Source organism: Acipenser ruthenus, chromosome 13 (genome assembly GCF_902713425.1).
Source record: "Acipenser ruthenus chromosome 13, fAciRut3.2 maternal haplotype, whole genome shotgun sequence".
NCBI lineage: Eukaryota > Metazoa > Chordata > Actinopteri > Acipenseriformes > Acipenseridae > Acipenser > Acipenser ruthenus.
In genome coordinates, this window is record NC_081201.1 from 24,105,222 (window position 1) to 24,125,832 (window position 20,611).

The window sequence follows — 20,611 nt, forward strand, 5'->3', positions numbered from 1 at the left end:
TTTTTTTAGAGGTCCTGATAAAGTTGTGTACTAGGTCTGCGCTTTGGATTAATCCAAGTTCTACTGAAAGGCTTCTGAAACTGCAGCTCTTTATATTGACCCCTCTTTGCAGACATTTGCATGTGCAAAGAAGGATCAAAGTGGAAACATGCATGATAATTGTGAATAATTAGGTCCAGTAGTGTAGCTATTGAAGTTTTCACAAGTTGTGTTAATGCAGTAAAGCCTGGCGCCACGAAGTCTGTGAGAACCACTTCGTGCGCAACAAATTAACCCAAATTTTAAAGTACAAACAATACATCAGATCCGAAACTGTACATTTGATAAATGTTGGTTGTTCAAACAAAGTTGTGTATGCTCCTATAATAATAATAATATGCTCATATTACCATAGCCTTTTAAGTACGATGTTAGGGAATTATAGGGAAGTTAGCTTTTAACTTTGAGTGGGCCTTTACTGTGGTGCGAGATCACTATGCAGTTCTCTTTGTTTCCTGCTGATCTGAGGAGGTTCTGAAATCATTCTGCTTGCTGAACTGCTAGCCGCCTGATAGTCGCCGCGTACCATAACATGTCTATGAATTGTGTTTCAACACCCCAGGGTATAACGTTCATATTTTTTGGTGCTGTCAATTCTTTTTTTTTTAATCAATCATTGATACATGAGAAATATTGTCTAGAAAATGTAACATCGATGTCGTTTATTATTATTATTATTTATTTCTTAGCAGACGCCCTTATCCAGGGCGACTTACAATTGTTACAAGATATCACATTATACATTATTTCACATTATACAGATATCACATAATTTTTACATACAATTACCCATTTATACAGTTGGGTTTTTACTGGAGCAATCTAGGTAAAGTACCTTGCTCAAGGGTACAACAGCAGTGTCCCCCACTGGGGATTGAACCCACAACCCTCCGGTCAAGAGTCCAGAGCCCTAACCACTACTCCACACTGCTGCCTATAGATTATATCCTAATGTCTCATTCAGTTAGTTCTCGCGTCTCCTTACTTCTAAAAAAGTAGAGCTTTACTGCCTGTCTAAGAAACAACAAGGTAATTTGATGTTTCTTGTTAAATATATAAATATAATGTATCATACATTTTGTGTTGAAATCCAGTGGTGGCAAGGCTAAATTCTGATATTTACAAAACTAGACATTCAACGTTGAGCCGACAGCGGTCTGCGCTGCCATTCAAGCAGCGCCAGCAGCACCCGCTGATAACTATTGAATACAGCTGATTAGCATTACTCTGTGCATCAAAGAGCAACAATAATGTTTCTGATGGCATGCATGCGGTGCACAAACCACCCAGTCTTTACAGTATATATATATATATATATATATATATATATATATATATATATATATATATATATATATATATATATATATATATATTGTAACATTTGATAAAACTATTAGATCACTGTAAATATCTACCTAATATACCTATGTTGCCAACATTTACATGTAGTTTTTCAACATTTCAGATGGTCAATTACTCATCCTCTATGAACTAGTCTTTTTTCACTTGGCTAATTATTTAACAACACTTGTGTCTACATCAAACTAAATGTATTATCTGTAGGTCCAGTAACAGACATACCAAGGTTTTAATTTGAAAGAAGCTCATTTACATTTTCAAGAGATAGGAAATCGAAGCTATCTCTCACCTGGTTCAGGTATTGTTTACACGTTTCCTTATCGTTATGTGGGTCTTTGAAGATGAAGGAGAAGTTAATAGCTAGTAAATAAGTCATTAAGGGGCATGCTGTGCTGGCATTATCTTGGCGCCTATGAAGCGCCTACTATTTAACTTTGGAATAGGTGAAAGAGGTAAGTATGAATGCAGAAACAACATGAACCAGGTTCAAAAGGTGCAACTGTATCCGATCTATCTTGAAATGTGCTACCCCAGACTACTCCTCAACTGAAATAAAACTGCAGGATTGATTGGGAACACCTATAGTTTGGGGCCGTTTATAAAGGTTTTTAAGAAGCTCTCACGATGTTGGTTGGGTCAAAATAGCGTTTGGGAAACGTTCCCCTGAATGCTAATCCTGGAGAAGGATAGTTCGTGAGCTCTGAAAACATGAAAATGTAAGGCTGCACTTTAGTAGTAGTTTGTTTTCTTTATTCTTATTTTATGTATTTGATCACGTTTTCTTTTGAGCACTTATATGTGTGTTTTATTCATATTATTATATAAAGATCACGTTTATTATTTTATTCACGTTTGCTTTGTGCACTGGTTTCTTGATTTGATGTTGTAATATTCACGTGTAGTATTTCGAGTAGTTGCACCTTTTTTGACACTGCTAATTATCCCCCCCTCCCTAACCAGTTTACCTACGAATTAAGTAATTCACCTGTTGATCAATCTGGGACGTCTTTATAAATTAGTCTCGGCAGCAGCGATACACAAAAACTGATGCTGCTGTTGATCTGTTTATTTTAAGGTAACGAAACTACCAGGATTTCCAGGCTGCGCTGACGTTCTGGTCCATGCTTAAATCTCCTGTCTCGTGGAAGCCGCTTGTATTACAGATTGGACTTTGTTTATAAACTTCGCCGCACTGTTAAATCACTATAAGGTAGAAAGATCGCATCAGTTTTAACTATACGAGAAAAGGGAGGCATAATACCACAGTAGTGATGTAAAAAAGTGAATTTCTCTAGTGGAAAAATATACTTTAACTTTGACCCATTCGACTCCTCGAGACCATCACTTTCAATTCAAAAACAAGATGTCTCGTTTTCAATCACTCAACAACACCCACAGTAGGCCTACAGAAACGTTCATTGATGAACAACAACACGAGAATACGTTTAATTAAAACAAAGGCAAACTGGTACTTTCGTGTCTCAGAGGAACGGGAAATTAAAACAAGGTAAAGGCAATCCTCGAAATAAAGCCGAAGCACTAAGGGATAACGACATACAACTTATGTACAGCACTGAAACACTACGTTTTAAAAAAAAAAAAAAAAAAAAAAAAAACAGCTGTACTGATGAACCTCGTCTTATTTAATGTTATCATCACAGAAACCCGAGATGGAATTGTTTTCCTGTAACTCACTGAAGATGCCCATCTATTTTTTTTTTAAATATATAATACACGGATACCCTTGTGATGCTAATATTAAAGAAGACGAGGTCCAGCAGTACAGTTCAGTTTTTTTAAAACTCAGTGTTTCAGTGCTGTACAGACGTTCTATGTCTTTATCTTGATCGATACATTTTAACTGAGATGTATTTAGTTGTGATTAGATATTTAAGGAAAATACATTCTCTAACAGAATAAATTCCCAGCAAGTTACATATATTATGCTAATGTAATTGGAACTCTAAATGCAATTTAAGTTGTTACAAGTTAGTGAGGTTACCAGGGGATTAACTTTAAGTGCGAGATTAGTAGGTGGTGGTCTTTGATTCCCGTTGGATGCGAGGAGGTTCTGTACAGAGGAAAGAAACCGATTGCTAGACTGCTGGCGCTAGTTGCCTCACACCAGAATAAGAAATATGAACTCTGTTAAACTATGGAGAACTGTGTTTCAACACAGCTGGATGTGCAGCACTTCGTTCATTATCGAAATTACACCAAATTACCTTCTGTTGCAATAGGAACTATGTTACATATCAGTATGGAAATATTAAACTACTTTATGCGTCTCTACACATTTGTAAAAAGCATTGCTTTGTGCATTAAAGAACAGGAATGGCACGCATGCTGTGCACAAACCGCCCAGCCTTTACAGGAAGCACTCAAATCAAGTCGTATACACCACGTGAAAGGATAAAGGCGTGTTAGGTGGGGTGTAATTTGCAATGGAGACCTTTACAATTTGGCATTGATGGGTATCAAATCGCAGGTTTTCACCTGGCTAATTATAACACGTTTGGTGGACACTGATTCATTACCTGCTGGAGCCTGGTCCCCTAAGTCCAAATAGAATAAAAAATGATTTAAATGTTCAAGAGATACAGAAATCAGAGCGATGTTTCCTTATCTTTACATGGCTTTTGAAGATGATAGAAAAGTTAATGACTAGTAAAGAACTCATCAACGGGCATGCCTGTGTGTAGGCTTTATTTTGGCGCCTATGGAGCGCCCTATTTAACTTTCGAGTTAAGTATGAAATCAAACACAATACAAACTGAATGGTAATAGTTGCATATGCATATTCATAGATGCATATTTTTGAGTTCATGTTTCCAACGGCGCATTGGACTGCTGTCCAGTGACGTCATGGTGCTGAAAATGTACCCGAACCAGTATCCTCACATAAACTTAGCATCGCTAAGGTATTAAGAGGCGTACTCATTACCTTTAAGGTTTTGGTTGCTGTTTTGTTCTCCGTGTAAGCCTCTCTTTGACAGAGGGTAGCAATGTGTAGAATGGGAGTTGCGTCTGGCTTTGTCAAGGAGCCTCCTTGCCATTTGATGCAAAGACGTGTTGAGTTTATTTGCAGATATTACTGGACCTACATAAGCACCATTGTATTTATTTATTGTCATAAATACGGACTAAATGCAACATGTCATTGTCTGTTTAATGATTTATTACTAGTAAATGCAATATAAGAGCAAACCTTTGCGGTGTCCGGTGAGATATTTCGAACAATATAGCGGTACGTTTTAGACACGTATTGACCGCAAGTACACAAATATTGAATTACAGCCAAACCTTCGTGTCATCACCAAATTGTCAATACTAAAAAGAAAATGTTATATTAAATCCATCGATCCTAATGAGAAGATGTAGGCTAATTCGAGTGGTTAAATTGTTAATTGACAATTAGGCCATATTGACAAAGCATTTATCAGCGTTATGCATCAGTATTTATAATTTACCAGAAAACATCAACTTCTTTTTTTCTAAAAAGAAAACAAAACGTGGATGTTAAATATATTCAAATTAAAAATTCGAGATATTTGTGTAAGAGCTCCTGCATTAAAATACATAAATAAATAAATATAGTGCAAATGTAGCCCTAAATTCGACTAAATCTTAAGGTTAAAAAATAAAGGAAATTAAATCAAGAATATTTAAATAGTTTTATTGAACGACACTTAACATTTAAATATTAACTATATATATTCAAACAGACGCATAAAAATAAAATATATTCATACATGCATTCTTAATTTATGAACAAGCTAAAATCACCATCCACACAGTGGAAATCTATATACAAAAGTGCATTGCGTTTATATTGCAACATGTGTGAACAAACATATGCACTCTTCATGTAAAATTCACATTCACTATCGATTTTATACAATACTAATTCTGCGAAATCAATGTCTGAGACGTGTAGATGTGTAGCAAGCACGTGTAAAAATTAGTAAGACCTTAACATTTAGGTAAGGAGACAGGTGAAAATTCTATTATCATGTATAATAGTCCTCAATAATATTGTGAAGCCAGCAGCAGAGGGTGGAGTGGTGGCTGAGGGAATGCCATTTGTTGCATAGAGGCACGATGGTTGAAGGATGGATATAGACGGTGTGCTGCCAGGTTGTCTGCAGTGCCAATGGGAACTGCAAGCTGCTGCACAGGGTAGCTGAAGTGCTGGAGAGAAGAAACGGGCTGGTACATCATTTGAGGCATTAGAGCGGGGCTCAAGAAGTCTGGACGCAGATCTTGCATCTCACGCTTTAGTTTCATTCTTCGGTTCTGGAACCACGTTTTCACCTGAGTTTCAGAGAGATGTAGTTTTGCAGCCACTTTGAGTCTTTCAGAAACACCCAAGTACTTGTGCTTAGTGAAGGTTTTCTCCAGTTTGTAAATCTGATCTGATGTGAATTTTGTTCGCATTCTTCGAATGACACTGGGTTCACTTTCTACATCTTTTATTTCTAGAGATGATACTTTTGATACAACAGTTTCGCTTTCATAACCAGAAGACTCTCCGCTACTTTCTGAAACTAAACGAAAGGGAAAAAATGAAAGTTAATATGATTGTTGGATCAGAATAGTAAGACTTACTTTTACAATGTTTGAAATATATTGTATTTACAGCAAATAATATATAATGTAATACTTACAGGTCGGGGAAGAAGATCGACAGAGCCTGAAAGGCGAATCTGCCTCCGGTTCGGGTTTTGCCTCCTCCATATCTTGAGAGCATTTCTTCATGCTTGCTTTTGGTTGTAAGGATTCTTTGTTGTGTGATGTGGGCGGACGAGGCTGAACCAAGCAAGGAATATGAGGTTTGAAAGCTGTACCCATGTTCTCTCCTGTACACTGCTGCCTAGTTGATGTAGTGTGGTGGCTTTGGGATAGCCACGCAACGGAATACGTTTTCGTCATGTTGTCAGTCAAGGGGGTTCAAAACCTCGTAGGTCTGTCTGCGAGTGGTATCAAGCCAAGTTGTACTGAAGACCTGCACTTCAGCAACTCTTTATATAGACCCCTCTACTTGTATAGATTTGCATGTGCAAACAACCATCAAAGCAGAGGTCAACACTGGATAATTGTAAATAATTAGGACTAATAGATGCAACTGTTTAGCTTTTCACGCGTCCAGTGGATAATGCCTGGCGTCACGATGTCTATGGGAACCAACGTAATAAGCAAATGTTGACATCCTCAGTTCATGAAGATTTGAACAGCAAACACATTTCAATTACAATTTTAGGAAAAGATCCCGAAAAGTGATTTTTGTAAACGTGTTAGTTAATAATATTATGGATGCACTCTTATCATATACCTTAACTAAATCAGTATTTTTTTTGCATGGAGAAAAGCTGCTAGACAAAAAAAAAAAAAAAATATGACCAATGCACAAAAACATATTATCAAAATTAAAAAATACACTATTTAAAGATAGAGAGGAAGACAGTGACAATTACATTTGTAGTGACACTAACTGAAATGCACACGTTTAACTTATCTTGATCGATAGATTTTAACTGAGATGTATTTTGTTTTTAATAAAACATCTAAGCAAAATAAATTACACAACAGAATACAGTCGCAACAAGTTACATGCTAATGTAACTCGGCCTCTAAATGAAATGTGACTGGTGTACAACGTGACCAAGTCAATGATTTTAACAGGTGATTAACTTTAATCGGACCCCTGCAGTACAAAGTGCGAGATCAGTAGGTGATGGTTTTTGATTCCTGTTGATATGAGGAGGTTCTGAAACTAAAGAAAGAAACTGCTTGCTAGACTGCTGGCGCCTTCTAGTCGCCTCTAAGCATAATGAGAAATATGAACAGAAGAACCGTGTTTCAGCACAACTGGAGGTAAGTTCTTCATCCATATTTGATATTAAGCTAAATTACTTTATGTTGCTATCGGGACCATGAAAATAATAAACTACTTTATGCATACACACAGTCTGTTTCATTGTTGTTTTCAAATCGTCATAGTCTAAACACGAACATGCTTAATTTAACATGTGTAACAGGTTTCTTCTTAAACATAGCACTCCTTGTGTATTAGAATCCAGTGTTAGTTTCAAGTCTGTTTTCTGACATTTACTAAACTAACAGGTTCACAGTTGAGCCCCTCCTGCCTGCTCTGCCATTAAAGCGGCGCCAGCAGCACCCACAGATAGCCATTGAATATAGCTGATTAGCATTGCTCTGTGCATTAAAGAACAGGAATAATGTTTCCGATGGCAGGCATGCTGTGCACAAACCGCCCAGCCTTTACAGGAAGCACTAAAGCCAATTTTCCAAGTTCTATACAGCACGTGAAAGGATGAAGGCGTGTTAAATGGGGAGTAATTTGCAATGGAGACCTTTACAATTTGGCATTGATGGGTATCAAATCGCAGGCTTTCACCTGGCTAATCATAACACGTTTGGTGGACACTGATTCATTACCTGCTGGCGCCTAAGTACTAATAGAATGAAATGCTCAAGAGATACGGAAATCGGAACGATCTTCCCGCTGGTTATTTTACTGTCTGCAGGTTTCCTTATCTTTATGTGGCGGTTGAAGATGAAAGAGAAGTTAATGGATAGTAAACAGCTCATCAATGGACATGTTATATAGGCTTTATCTTAGCCCCTATGGAGCACCTACTACTTAATTTTCGGAATAAGTATGAAACAACACTAACTGAATGGTAATAATCAGAAGCATATTTCATAAGCTGTGAGTTAGTATTTCCCGTGGCGCATTGGACTGCTATCTATTGATGGGTTGGTGCGAAAAACGTACCACAGCTACTCCAGGTGTATCACCACATAAATGGAACATTGCTAATAAGGTATTAAGGGTCATACGTACTTATTACTTTGAAGCTTTAGGTTGCTGTTTCATTATTGCGGTAAGCCTCCCAATGGCCGAGGGTAACATTGTGTAGAATGGGTTGTTTTGTCTGGGTTTTTTTAAGTGGTTAAATCTATTTTTATTTATCCATTTATTTTTAATTAAAGTTTTTGGCGATATTCCAAACATATGTAAATCGCTTGTAGCCTACCTTGATCAAATATATGGTCATTAGAGAACCACTAACCTTACATACCCACTTGGATTTATTTCTTTATTTATGTATTTATTTATTAAGGTAGTCACCATTTTCTAAAAGGTCGTTTACTGCTGCAGTTGTGGCATTTCTTTACACGGTGGTACCAGACAATACATAGGAGGCTGTGTGGTCCAGTGGTTAAATAAATGTCCTTGTAACCAGGAGGTCCCCGGTTCAAATCCCACCTCAGCCACTGACTCATTCTGTGACTCCGAGCAAGTCACTTAACCTCCTTGTACTCCGTCTTTCGGGTGAGACGCACTTGTAAGTAACTCTGCAGCTGATGCATAGTTCACACACCCTAGTCTCTGTAAGTCGCCTTGGGTAAAGGTGTCTGATAAATAAACAAATACAGCATAACCAATACAAAGCCTCACTTAGCAAATATATATTGTTAATATAACCAGTTACCCTTCCTCTAAACTTTAAAAATACGTTTTTTGAGTGGTTCGTGTTGTACGCAAATACAGTGTGCTAATGTATAGTGTGTGCCAAACGACTGAGTCCAGGAGCTCCTCTTCAGAGTGTTATCTGGAATAGATATACAGCTGCCTGTGGCCAAAAGTTTTGCATCACTCTATACAATTAACACATTTTGCTTCATAAAGTCGAATAAAACCTGCTGAATAATGTTATCTTAATGTATTGAATTACATACCGTTTTTAGGTTTTCCATATACTTAACAAAAAACTGACAAAAAAAAAGAAAAAAATTACAAAATCTAACATTAAATACTGTCCTACCATTATGGCTTCTGGTGAACTTTAGCAATATTATTTTGTAGTTTCTTTGATTACATGATGTTAAATAAAATATCTAATTTATGTTCATATAGTTTTAAAAAAAAGTCTCAATCCCTCAATCCTAACATTGTAGGTGATGCAAAATTTATGCCATAGCTGTATGATACATAGGCTAAATAATACATCTGGCTTCAAGAACCTGATTAGCACTAATCTAATGTTATCAAGTAAAGTATTCCAAAATTTGTGCTAATCTGGGTCTGTGAAACCAGCCTAAGGTGGGATTTTAATTGGAATGTGTTGTTAAACTGTTCCTAGAATAATTGCATCCTCCTGAACTCACAGTCAAAACCTTAACTTAAAAAAAGGAAATCGTAATCCAAAGCTATTTGCTAGTGAGGGCCAATAAACTACAAACACAAAACCCCACACAATGCATATTAATCAGGTATACAATACAACAGTGCAAAACTGCTGTATTTATTTTGATACAGGGGTCTCAAATTGGTAGGCAAAAATTGACCACATGTATGCAAACATATTTTGAATTACAGCCAGATCTTCATGTCATCAAAAAACAGTGTTGTAAAATCAGCCAAGTTAACAGTAAACTATCAAAGTTGGAGATGGCAGCCTAAAATGTTATATTAAATAATTAAATACAACACCCTCAATGATAATATGTAATTCAAGTTTTTAAACTCAGATTTTGGACAATTAAGGCCATATTCACAAAACATTTAACACTGGCTTTCCTCCATTTTGCTTCAAACACACACACATGTGTGTGTGTGTGTGTATTTATGTATTTGTTTACTTCATTAGTTAGTAGTTAGTTAGTTAGTTTTAAACATTGAAAATTAAAAAAAGATGTATGCCTTTCCTGGGTTTCAGAAAGATATAGTTTTGCTGCCACTTTCAGTCTCTCGGAAGCACTCAAATACTTGTTCTTATTGAAAGTGTTCTTCAGTTTGTACATTTGATCTGATCTGATAAAAGGCTTTAAAGCAAATAATGTATGCTATTCAACCCCTGTACAAAATGCAAATACAATGTGGGTTAGTCAGTGATGTTAAAAGGTGATTAACTTGAATCAGACCCCTGCTGTACAAGGTGCGAGATCAGTATGTGGTGGTCTTTGGTTCCTGTTGATATGAGGAGGTTCTGAAAAGGACAGGAAAGCGGCTTACTAGACTACTGGTGCCTGCTAGTCATCGCTCACCTGAATGAAACACCTAAACATTATTTTAATTTAACGTATGGTATGTGAGAATTTGCTGGATATTAGAAAACACTTGGGAACCATCCAGAAAAAAATAACTATACTTCATTTTATGGATATGCTGTAGTTTTCAATTAAGAGGAGTCCATAAACACTGTATTTTTTTACATTTAATATTTAAACAGACTACACAGTAATGTTTGTTTTGTTAACATGTAATGCCTATATACAGAACAGATGAGTCAACTGAGAGGTAATCTTATCACTTTCAATCTAATAATGTAATAGCCAACACTAAATTTGAAAGGTAAAGTACTATTTATCGCCTACTTGAAAGACTAGTGCCAAGCAGGTCTTGTACAATATAGAAATCGATGTATCATACATTGTGTATTGGAATTCCGCGGTGGTTTCAATGTTATATTCTGATATTACCAAACCTAAAGAAATGTGCTGCTGACGCCTGCTCTTCCATTAATAGCGTCGGCAGCACCCACTGATAACCATCGCATACATATGATTAACATTGCTCTGTACACAAGAATAATGTTTCAGACCCATTTCACTGGTCGCTTACTATTACGTGAAATTGATGGCTTGGCTAATTATTTAACACAACTTGTGTACACTGTACTGAAATGATATGTTGGTCCAGTAACCCAAGCTGTAATGTTTATAGTGAAATAAGCTAGTTTAAATGTTCAAGAGATACGGAAATCGGCGTGATCTTCCCACTGGTTCCTGCATTGTATGTATGTTTCTTTATCGTGACAGCGTCTTTGAAGTTAAAACAGAGGTTAATGGATAGTAAATGTGTCGTCAAGGTGCAAACTGTCTACATTGTGAAAGCAAAATGTTTAACGTTTAAAACGACTAAAATCTGGTTCTTTAATCTGGATTTTAGGGTGTATTTATAACTTCCCCTGAGCTGGGAGTTCATGTTCCTCATGGCCCACTGGACTGCTGTCCAGTGATAACAAGGTGCTGAAAATGTACCACCGGAGAACTAAGGGTCGTGTTTGGGTCATGTATAGAAATGGAAAGAGTTGCTTAGCTTCATTATTTATAATGTTTACTCCTATTGTTTGTTTAACTGCTGTAAATCAAGTGTTGAAAATGTTAAAATGAATACCGTGCAACATATTTAAACAAATTGCAAATGCATATCCTTTACACTTTGTAATGTTTATTTTGGTAACGTCTATGGTGTAAAACATATAGAGTAAACCTAAGATGTGTTTATAATTTGAATGTGTTGTTAAACTACATTGCATCCTCCTGAACTCACAGTCAACGTAAAAAGGACTTATTCGTTAAGGCAAATACAATTAAAATAAAACCCCACACAATGTACATTAGTCATGCGAACAATACAACATTGCTAAACTTTAATACTTATTTTGATATAGCGGCATCTATATGGTAGAGAAGTATGGACCACATGTACACAAATATATTTTTAATTATAGCCAAAACCGCAAGTCACCACCACACTAAATATCAAAAACAGTGCTGTAAATCGGCCAATTCAGCAGTCAGCTGATAAAGTTGGTTGCGACAGTCATATGTTTATTAATACACTTCCCCCAATGATAATATGTAATTCAAGTGTTTAAATAAGTTTGTGGACAGTTAAGGCCCTATTCACAAAGCACTTATCACCGTGCTGTTAATAGAGGATTTTCATTCCTAAAAAGAAAACAAAACGTGAAAAATCCTGAAATAATTAATTCCAGATATCTGTATTTTTCTTGCTAGGTTGCCCTGTGAATATGGCCCCAAATTTTCAGTCTCAGAAATTAAAAATTAAATAAGGAATGTTTAAATAGTTTTATTGAAAACTTAAAAAATACATACATATTAACAATATATTTGTTTAAATTAATATTCACACTGAAATATAAAAATAAAAATATATGAATTCATACATTCTTAATTTCTGAACAAGCTAAAATCACAGTCCACACAGTGGAACTTTATCCTTGAAACCAATTGAAGTCAACTGGATTATATCAGTATGTCTAAAAAGAACCCAAAAAGAAGGCAATTAAAATACTACTAATATGAAAACCACGTTCAGTATTGCTTTATACAATACTCATTGTCCCAAAGCAATGTCTAAAACGTTTACATGCTGCTACATAGCAAGCACGTGCAAGACATAGTAAGATTATTGCATTTAGGAGACAAGTGGAACAGCTAGAATTATACAGTATTACAGTCCTCAATAATAATACGGTGAAGCCAGCAGCAGAGGGTGGAGTGTTGGCTGAGGGAATGCCATTTGTTGCATAGGCGCCTGATGGATGAAATCTGGGAAGAGATGGTGTGCTGCCAGGTTTTCTGTGGTGTCAATGGGAACTGCAAGCTGCTGCACAGGGTAGCTGGAGTGCTGGAGAGAAGAAACGGTCTGGTACATCATCTGAGGCATTAGAGCGGGGCTCAAGAAGTCTGGACGCAGATCTTGCATCTCACGCTTTAATTTCATTCTTCGGTTCTGGAACCATGTTTTCACCTGAGTTTCAGAGAGATGTAGTTTTACAGACACTTTCAGTCTCTCAGAAGCACCCAAATACTTGTGCTTACTGAAGTTTTTCTCCAGTTTGTGAATCTGATCTGATGTGAATTTCGTTCGCATTCTGCGGTTGACACTGGGTTCACTTTCAACATCGTCTTCTTCTAGAGATGAGACTTCTGATCGAACAGTTTCACTTTCATAACCAGATGACTCTCCGCTACTTTCTGAAACTAAACAAAAGAGAAAAAGTGGAAAGCAATTAGCAGGATACTTTACTTTAACAATGTATGGACATTAATATTTGTACATTTGTTCTAATAAAAGAAAGTTGACTTAATTGACAACATATCTGTATCTCATGTACCAAATTGTAGTATTCATTTTCGTCACGCTGTAATGTTTATATACGTGTGTTGCATCTGTTTCATAAGATATGTTTTTAATTCTTGAGCATTTGGTTTTACAGTGGGAATTATTTGACAAGTACTCATGCAATACTTACAGGTCGTGAAAGAGGAGTGAAACAGGCGAGCAGGTGAATCTTGCCCGGGTCTTGCCTCCTCCATATCTTGCGAGCATTTCTTCATAATGTTTGCTTTTGGTTGTACAGATTCTTTGCTGCATGATGTGGGTGGACGAGACTGAACTAAACAAGGAATATGAGGTTTGAAAGTTGTTTCCGTGTTTTTTTCTGTACACGCCTGCCTAGTCGATGTGGTGTGGTGACTTTGGGATAGCCACGCAATGGAATAAGCTTTCGTCATGTTCTCTGTCTAGAAGGTTCAAAACCTTGCGGGTCTGCAATTTGAAGGCTTCCACAGCAGCGACTCTTTATATAGACCCCCTCAGTGTGGAAATTTGCATGTGCAAAGACCCATCAAAGTGGAGATCAAGAAGATAATTGTGAATAATTAGGTCTAATATATGTAGCTATTGAACTTTTCACGCATCCTGTGGATGTGTTAATGCCTGGCGCCACGATGTCTGTGGGAACCAAGGTAAGTTGGAAGCAAATGTTGACATCGTCTGTTCATAAAGACACAGAGGGAAACATTTTCAATGAAAATACCATACAATTATCCTATCATGTAAATTTTATAAACATTTTAGCAGTTAACCTTGTGAGACTTATTGCTTTTATATTTGTTAACTCGTGACGTATTTCTGTATGGAGAGATCCTTGCACGTAACTAAATGGCAGAGATGTAACTGACAACACTTAGTTATTGCATATGAAAAGGCTCGCTTTTGAGAATGGATTGCATACAAAATATGCTATAGATGGTGGCAAAGTACTATATTATATGCGATACACCGATTGACATTGCAGGACTAAAGTTAAATCTATACTCTTAAAATAATGGGAAAACTTAAGTTCCTCTACGCTCTATATTTTGTATTTGACATTTTATATACAATAATCTTTATCCAGAAGCGATACAGTAAAGAGAAGTTAATGCTGAGCTGTTGTTTTGTACATTATTACATTATATTGTAAAACCAAATGTTTAAGAAAACATTGTTGAATTCTTTAAAATGTGATTTCCATATGCATTAATATTCTAACTTTCTGATATTCAGTACTCAGTAGTGTATGGTCAAAATTCAAATCACCATATTCTCAAAAATGGAGGTGATCTAATACCCCAGTAAATTTTAAATAACGTCTGCTTATTCGATTTGATTCTTTTCCGAAATGCAATTACAATTTTACATTTGTCGAGTTCCTTGCTTGGGGTGATATGGTGTCCTGACAATTAGCCAACTGCTTACGTGGTGAAATGAGAGAATATATAGATATATAGAATATAAATACTCGTACAGAACACCAAGGCGTTTAACGCTCCATTCTGACATTTGTAAAACTAAGGAAATTCAGAGCTTTGCAGCCACTTGTCTCAACTGTCATTAACGGAGCGCCAGCACTACCCCTGAACCGCCCTGACAGCCGATGTCTGATCTACTTTGAATTAACATATCTCAGTTCAAAGACTATGCTTAATGTTTCAGACATAGCTCGCTGTGCGTGGACCATCAAGCATTTACTGAGCACCTTTTTATATAATCTATGTTTAAACCCAAAGACCAATAATCCAACCGTGGAGTACCTCAATGGGCTGCTGTCAAAAAGTGGCAAGGTGACTACTAACCAGAAGGTCTGCAGTATGTAAGCAGTATCTGGACCAGGTTCAGCAAGTGTTTGTATCGGTTGCTGACGATTCTTTTGTTTTGTTTTGTTTTGTTTTCTCATGGTTTGTGGAATTTAAATGGACACTTACAGTGGAATCCAAGTCAATTTACGTGTATGGAAATATCTGAACTTGCAATGGATATTCCCTGAATGGGAAGTGCAGCAACATTCTAGCGTTCTCCTGAACGAATCTCAGTTGTAAGCTCAGTTTTTAGGGTTGTATTCCACTTGTCATGCTTATTAAAATAATTATTGTATGTTTATAATGTCCTAAAAGCGTTCTTCTTTTGGACTGCGATCTTAAATGGTTTTCTGGTTCAAGTGCCTTTTTGACCTTTTAATGAAATTGAGGATTTTAAGCTTTTTTGTGATAGTTGCAGTGAAATCCAAACAAACAATTTGCATATCATTAGACACATCGACCTCACTGAGCTAGCAATCCTGGTTCTTTCTGGAGACATTAAATGCTTATCACTTGCAAATAAACCTCAAGCAACTGGCGCCAGATACTTACCGACCATTAGATCCAATGTGAGATCGCCGTGGTAGTAGGACGTGGACGATTCATGTCTCAAATCTCACCTCAGGCACTGCAGCCGTTTGGTTTGTAGACAACTGCAATAAGTAAACATCGCTATCAACCAATACAGTAACACGTTTGTGTTAAATGACAAAAACACCATACTTGACCTTCCACAGAAACATTTTCAGCACCTTGTTATTTTTGGACAGCACTCTGTTGCCCGTACAGCTCTTATATGTCTCCAGAATTTTGCCGTTACCATAACTTTTTCACATTGTCAAAAGCCAGCTGCTATTGCATAAAGTTATTTATTATATTAAATACCAAGATAATATAACACTAGTCCTTTATTGTATTAACTAAAAACATAGCATATACGTTTATGGTCAGACTTGCGTTGAATGAATGTGAGTAATTTAAGTAAAAGATTCTCCAACGGCGCCAAGGTAAAGTCTACACAGCATGCCTTTTGAGTACTTATTTACTCTCCATTAACTTTACTTTCATCTTCCAAGACCACGTAACGATAAGGGAACGTGTATATAATACAGGAAGTAGTAGAACGATTGCCCCGATTTCCATATCTCTAGACATTTAAATTAGTCTCTTTCACGAGAACAATAGACTCCGGCTGGTTAGTTTGGGTTAATGTGTTATGCTACACCTCGCCGGTTATACGCCGTCTTAATTATAGTATATAGTGTAAAGGAGTTAAATAGTCATATTAATAAACGCGGGAGCCTGTTACGACCGTAAGGTCTCCCACGCTAAGACTGTTTTGCATTTCAAATATCAGTTTCACTCAAATATCAGTTTCATGCACAGCATGCGTGCTATCTAAACCATTAGGCATGTTCTTTGATGAACAAAGCAATGCTAATGAATAGTAAAGCAGGGATCAACAGTACTGGATGGTTATCAGTAGGCGGTGTTGGCGCTGCTGTAATGGCATTGCATACAGGCAGCAGCTCAACTGAATTTTCTTATAGTCTTGCAAATTTTAGAATACATTATTGACACCACCCACTGGTTTCCAGTACAGACCCATATTTTGAAATATGATTTGATTATATAATATATTTAAGTGTATTTTGTAGCTATTATTTGTTATTTAATTATGTAGTCACAATGAAGTTGATATAGAAAAGCCCATGTTTAATGAATAGCATGGAAATTCCTCCAATATCCCTCCCCCATCCATTCAAACAGTTACTCTTCTGGCATGTTATGGCTTCAATCTAGTTTGACTTCAAGTGATTAAATGTTCAATCTACAAGAAAGAAAGAAAGAAAGAAAGAAAGAAAGAAAGAAAGAAACTGTACCTTCAGTTGTGTTGATATATATTTTTTGGATTTCTCAAACTGGTGACTGCGGGTGTTAGCAGGTGATCAATCCTCATTTCATCAGATCTTCTACAATGCTCCATTACAAGTTGATCATCCATTCTAAATTAACAAATGGTGCAATATAATGGAATTGCATTGTAGTATATAATGTAATTCACTATGCATTATATATTTTAGTATAAATATACATTTGTTTAATTATGTAACTTGTTTTTATTTAAAGCAAATTCTATTTTCTGTTTTATTGCACAGGCAACCAGCTGTTAACTTCACCCTGACCACACACTATCTGCTGCACAAGCGTATATGAGGTGAGTCTGATCAGAAAAAAAGAAAATACATAAAAACAATAATAAATTACTTCACCACATTCTCTGTGTTAGTTTGTATGGCTTTACTTAGGTATGCAACAAAGCTAGCTAATATTTGCAATTACACAAAAGGCTGTTTAAGAAGAAAAAACACTATTGAACACTAGTTATTCAAAACGTAAAAGAGACAAGGTCTTTTTTTTGTTTGGATGCCTTGGGATCATTTTTTATGTGCATAAATAAAATATGATTTTTAAACGAGATCATTTAAGAAATCAATTTAATTTGCAAATGATCTTTGTAACAGTTGCAAAATTTATACAAAACTATTTTATTCTCTTCTCTACTTCAAGGACATTTTTAAACAGCAGATATAATATACACCAAAGTCTACAGAGTACAGCGAACAGTCAATGTTGATGTCTGTTCACATTATGAATGTCAAAATATAACTGTAAGAAAGTGGATATTTATTTTGATTCATGTGGTGCTGTAGTTCCTAGTCCTATTTATGTTAAGTGTATTTCTGTTTTAAACTTTTCTTTTGTATGTACTGTGAATTTTTAATTGTTAATTAAACACATGATAATAATAATAATAATAATAATAATAATAATAATAATAATAATAATAATAATAATAATAATAATAATAAACAGCAATATTTTCTACCAGTAGTTAACACAGATCATTGCTTGTCCCTGATCCTCATCTAACCCCTCAATCCGCTGTCACAGTGAGCCCAGTCTAGAGGTATGCACAGTAAACTATCTTAATCATAATCTTTTTAATGATGTTCAAACATTTAAATTGCACTATATTGTACTGTTAAAATTGTGTAAATCAAATCAATTTGGGAATTTGATGTTCCCCTAAACATTATTTCTAGACTAATACATTAAACCTCTGATCTATATGCAGTCAATATATATATATATATATATATATATATATATATATATATATATATATGTATGAATGTATGTATGTATGTATTTGCTATTGTGTTTTATTTATGTATTATAGAAAAACACTGATGCTATAAAACTAAATTATTATTATTATTATTATTATTATTATTATTATTATTATTATTATTATTATTATTATTAACAGTGGTGTAGGATACTTTTTTCTGTGTAATTCAGGATTAATTGAAATCTATTCATCTAATGAAATGTAGCCTGCTAATTACATACATATACTTGCATATAGTTCAGAAACATTATTTCTTTTAAAAGTAATTTTAATACGCAAACACATTTAGTACAGGATTTATTATTATTATTATTATTATTATTATTATTATTATTATTATTATTATTATTATTGATAATAGTAAAACAAAAACTAGTATTTACATTTTATAACAATATGTATACTAAGGCCCTACTGTAACAAAACATTATTATGGATGACCCTTTTTACAAAAACATCTTTATAAATGATAAAACATGAATATAAAAATAATATTTTGATTATTTATTTTAATGCACACACAAAGCAATTGCACTACATTTTTGATACACCAATAGCATAAAAGTTGGATCTTGTTGCTTTCCGAGTCCTGATTTGTGGATTATTTCTGCCGCCCCATTTTCCCATGCCCTATGCCTCTTTACAGCTATTTCTCAAAGAGGTATAAGCATAGGAAAAAGGAACAACGAGCACAGCCCCCCATGAACTGTCAGTTTCTTGTCTAGAACAAAAAAAAAGAACATGTTAAAACATGCAAACTTGAATTGAAGACTAACCTAATTTGAGTAACCTAATTCTAGTTTTTCTTTCCAGGAAAAGTACTTTGCCATTAAATATAAAATAAGGCATTCTTCCCACACACCTTTGTACAGTACAATGTAAATTAAACTAATCTTTAACATTCATATATTGTCACTGTAAATCAAGGCTTTAAGAATGAAACATGAATCTTATGCAACAGATTATAAACATGTTGGTATATTTATACACTATTTTTTATTTTAGTATCACTTTTATTGTGCACCTAAAACAATAAAAAGGTTGTATACTATGTTAAATAAGATTTATATTTAATTTTTAAATATTTGGTTTGCAATGCAGGCAATTCCCAGAAACAACAACTGTAATAAAATATTACAAATGTGTTTTCTTTTCATTTAATTTTGTTAACATAACCTTAGTCCCCCATCCTTTCCTTAATCATTATTGACAATTAGGCAACAAGAGAGACAAGTCTAGTTAATCAATTAACCTTCCAGTTAATTGTTACCCAGTTAATATAAAAATGTCCTATGAATCGTGGTCCTAATTTGTTATTTAACATGATAGCATTTATTTGTGCAGCATTTTATTATAATTTTCTTTTTTTTGTCCTTAATATTACTTTTGCTCATAATATTATGTTTCTGCCACATGTCCAAAATGACAAATACTTACGAACCCAAGACACCAACATAGTAAATCAAAGAAACGTAATCTGAAAACATAAACTAAAATAAATAAATCAATAAATCAATAAAAAAAGATTACCACAGCCACGGTTAGAAAAATGCAGGTCCACCATATGAATGTAAACAAAGTTTGCAAATAATATCAAAAATTAAAAAGACTCACCATGTTAACAGGCTGGATGATCTCAATGCAATGCAGACTTCATCATCAGAATTTATCCTTTGCTAAAGACCTTGAAGATGTTTTAGCAACACAGTGTAGCTGTTTCCACAGCCTCTGCAATCAGCCCCCTCTTTGGCAAGGACTCCCGCTGCACCTGCAAGACCGCGCACGAAAGCTGTTTTCAACAAAAACGTATTAAATAGAGGAAAGTAACATCGCTCTAACTGGCAACAAATATGTTGCTAACATTTTGGAAGCGATTGGCTGGCAGCAGCTTTTGGCCATTCTAATTATGCAGTCAGATAGATAATTTCGTACATTATCTTTTGTGTGTGTGTTTTCAGACGTCAGCAAAATCGAAATGAAGAGAACAGTCAAGAACTCTTAGTTCCAAAATGTTAAACGTTTCTTATCTCCCAGGGTCTTTCACAGGAGATATGAAAGTTGTTGAGGCACCAAGGTCTGTGTACAAGGATAGCTATTTCAGCAGAATCGTGGTACACTGCTCACTGTCAAGGACAGAGACCGTGTTTTGAATTAAATCAAATATAAACTAGTTGACATGTTTTAAAATTAAATGCTTTACTGACCAATATTATAGTTTGTAAAAGTATATTGCTGCATCAGAAAAATGTTTTGACTAGAACAACCAGG

General features: G+C 35.3%; 2 protein-coding genes and 1 long non-coding RNA gene across 5 annotated transcripts; all 3 read right to left on the minus strand.

Moving 5' to 3' along the window:
• Positions 1–5,211: 5,211 nt before the first annotated feature.
• vox (ventral homeobox) lies at positions 5,212–6,450 on the minus strand. The gene is made up of 2 exons (XM_034030243.2): positions 6,069–6,450; positions 5,212–5,948 (listed from the first exon to the last, which is right to left on the minus strand). The coding sequence occupies exons 1-2, from the start codon at positions 6,331–6,333 to the stop codon at positions 5,428–5,430; spliced, it is 786 nt and encodes a 261-aa protein (XP_033886134.1). The 5' UTR covers positions 6,334–6,450; the 3' UTR covers positions 5,212–5,427.
• A 5,584-nt stretch (positions 6,451–12,034) lies between these two features.
• On the minus strand, positions 12,035–18,275 carry LOC117417855 (homeobox protein vent1-like). 3 transcript variants are annotated; one of them, XM_059035785.1, is made up of 4 exons: positions 17,031–18,275; positions 15,700–15,800; positions 13,497–14,020; positions 12,035–13,224 (listed from the first exon to the last, which is right to left on the minus strand). In XM_059035785.1, the coding sequence occupies exons 3-4, from the start codon at positions 13,756–13,758 to the stop codon at positions 12,701–12,703; spliced, it is 786 nt and encodes a 261-aa protein (XP_058891768.1). In that variant the 5' UTR covers positions 13,759–14,020; positions 15,700–15,800; positions 17,031–18,275; the 3' UTR covers positions 12,035–12,700. The 3 variants fall into 3 exon arrangements, with proteins under 3 accessions (XP_058891768.1, XP_058891767.1, XP_033886135.3); XM_059035784.1 differs by having other exon boundaries at positions 15,700–18,275; XM_034030244.3 differs by having other exon boundaries at positions 12,036–13,224; positions 13,497–13,640; positions 15,700–18,275.
• Positions 18,276–18,832: 557 nt separating this feature from the next.
• Positions 18,833–20,238, minus strand: LOC131740159 (uncharacterized). The gene is made up of 2 exons (XR_009330789.1): positions 19,958–20,238; positions 18,833–19,064 (listed from the first exon to the last, which is right to left on the minus strand). It is a non-coding gene; the product is annotated as an uncharacterized LOC131740159 (long non-coding RNA).
• Between the last annotated feature and the right edge of the window lie 373 nt (positions 20,239–20,611).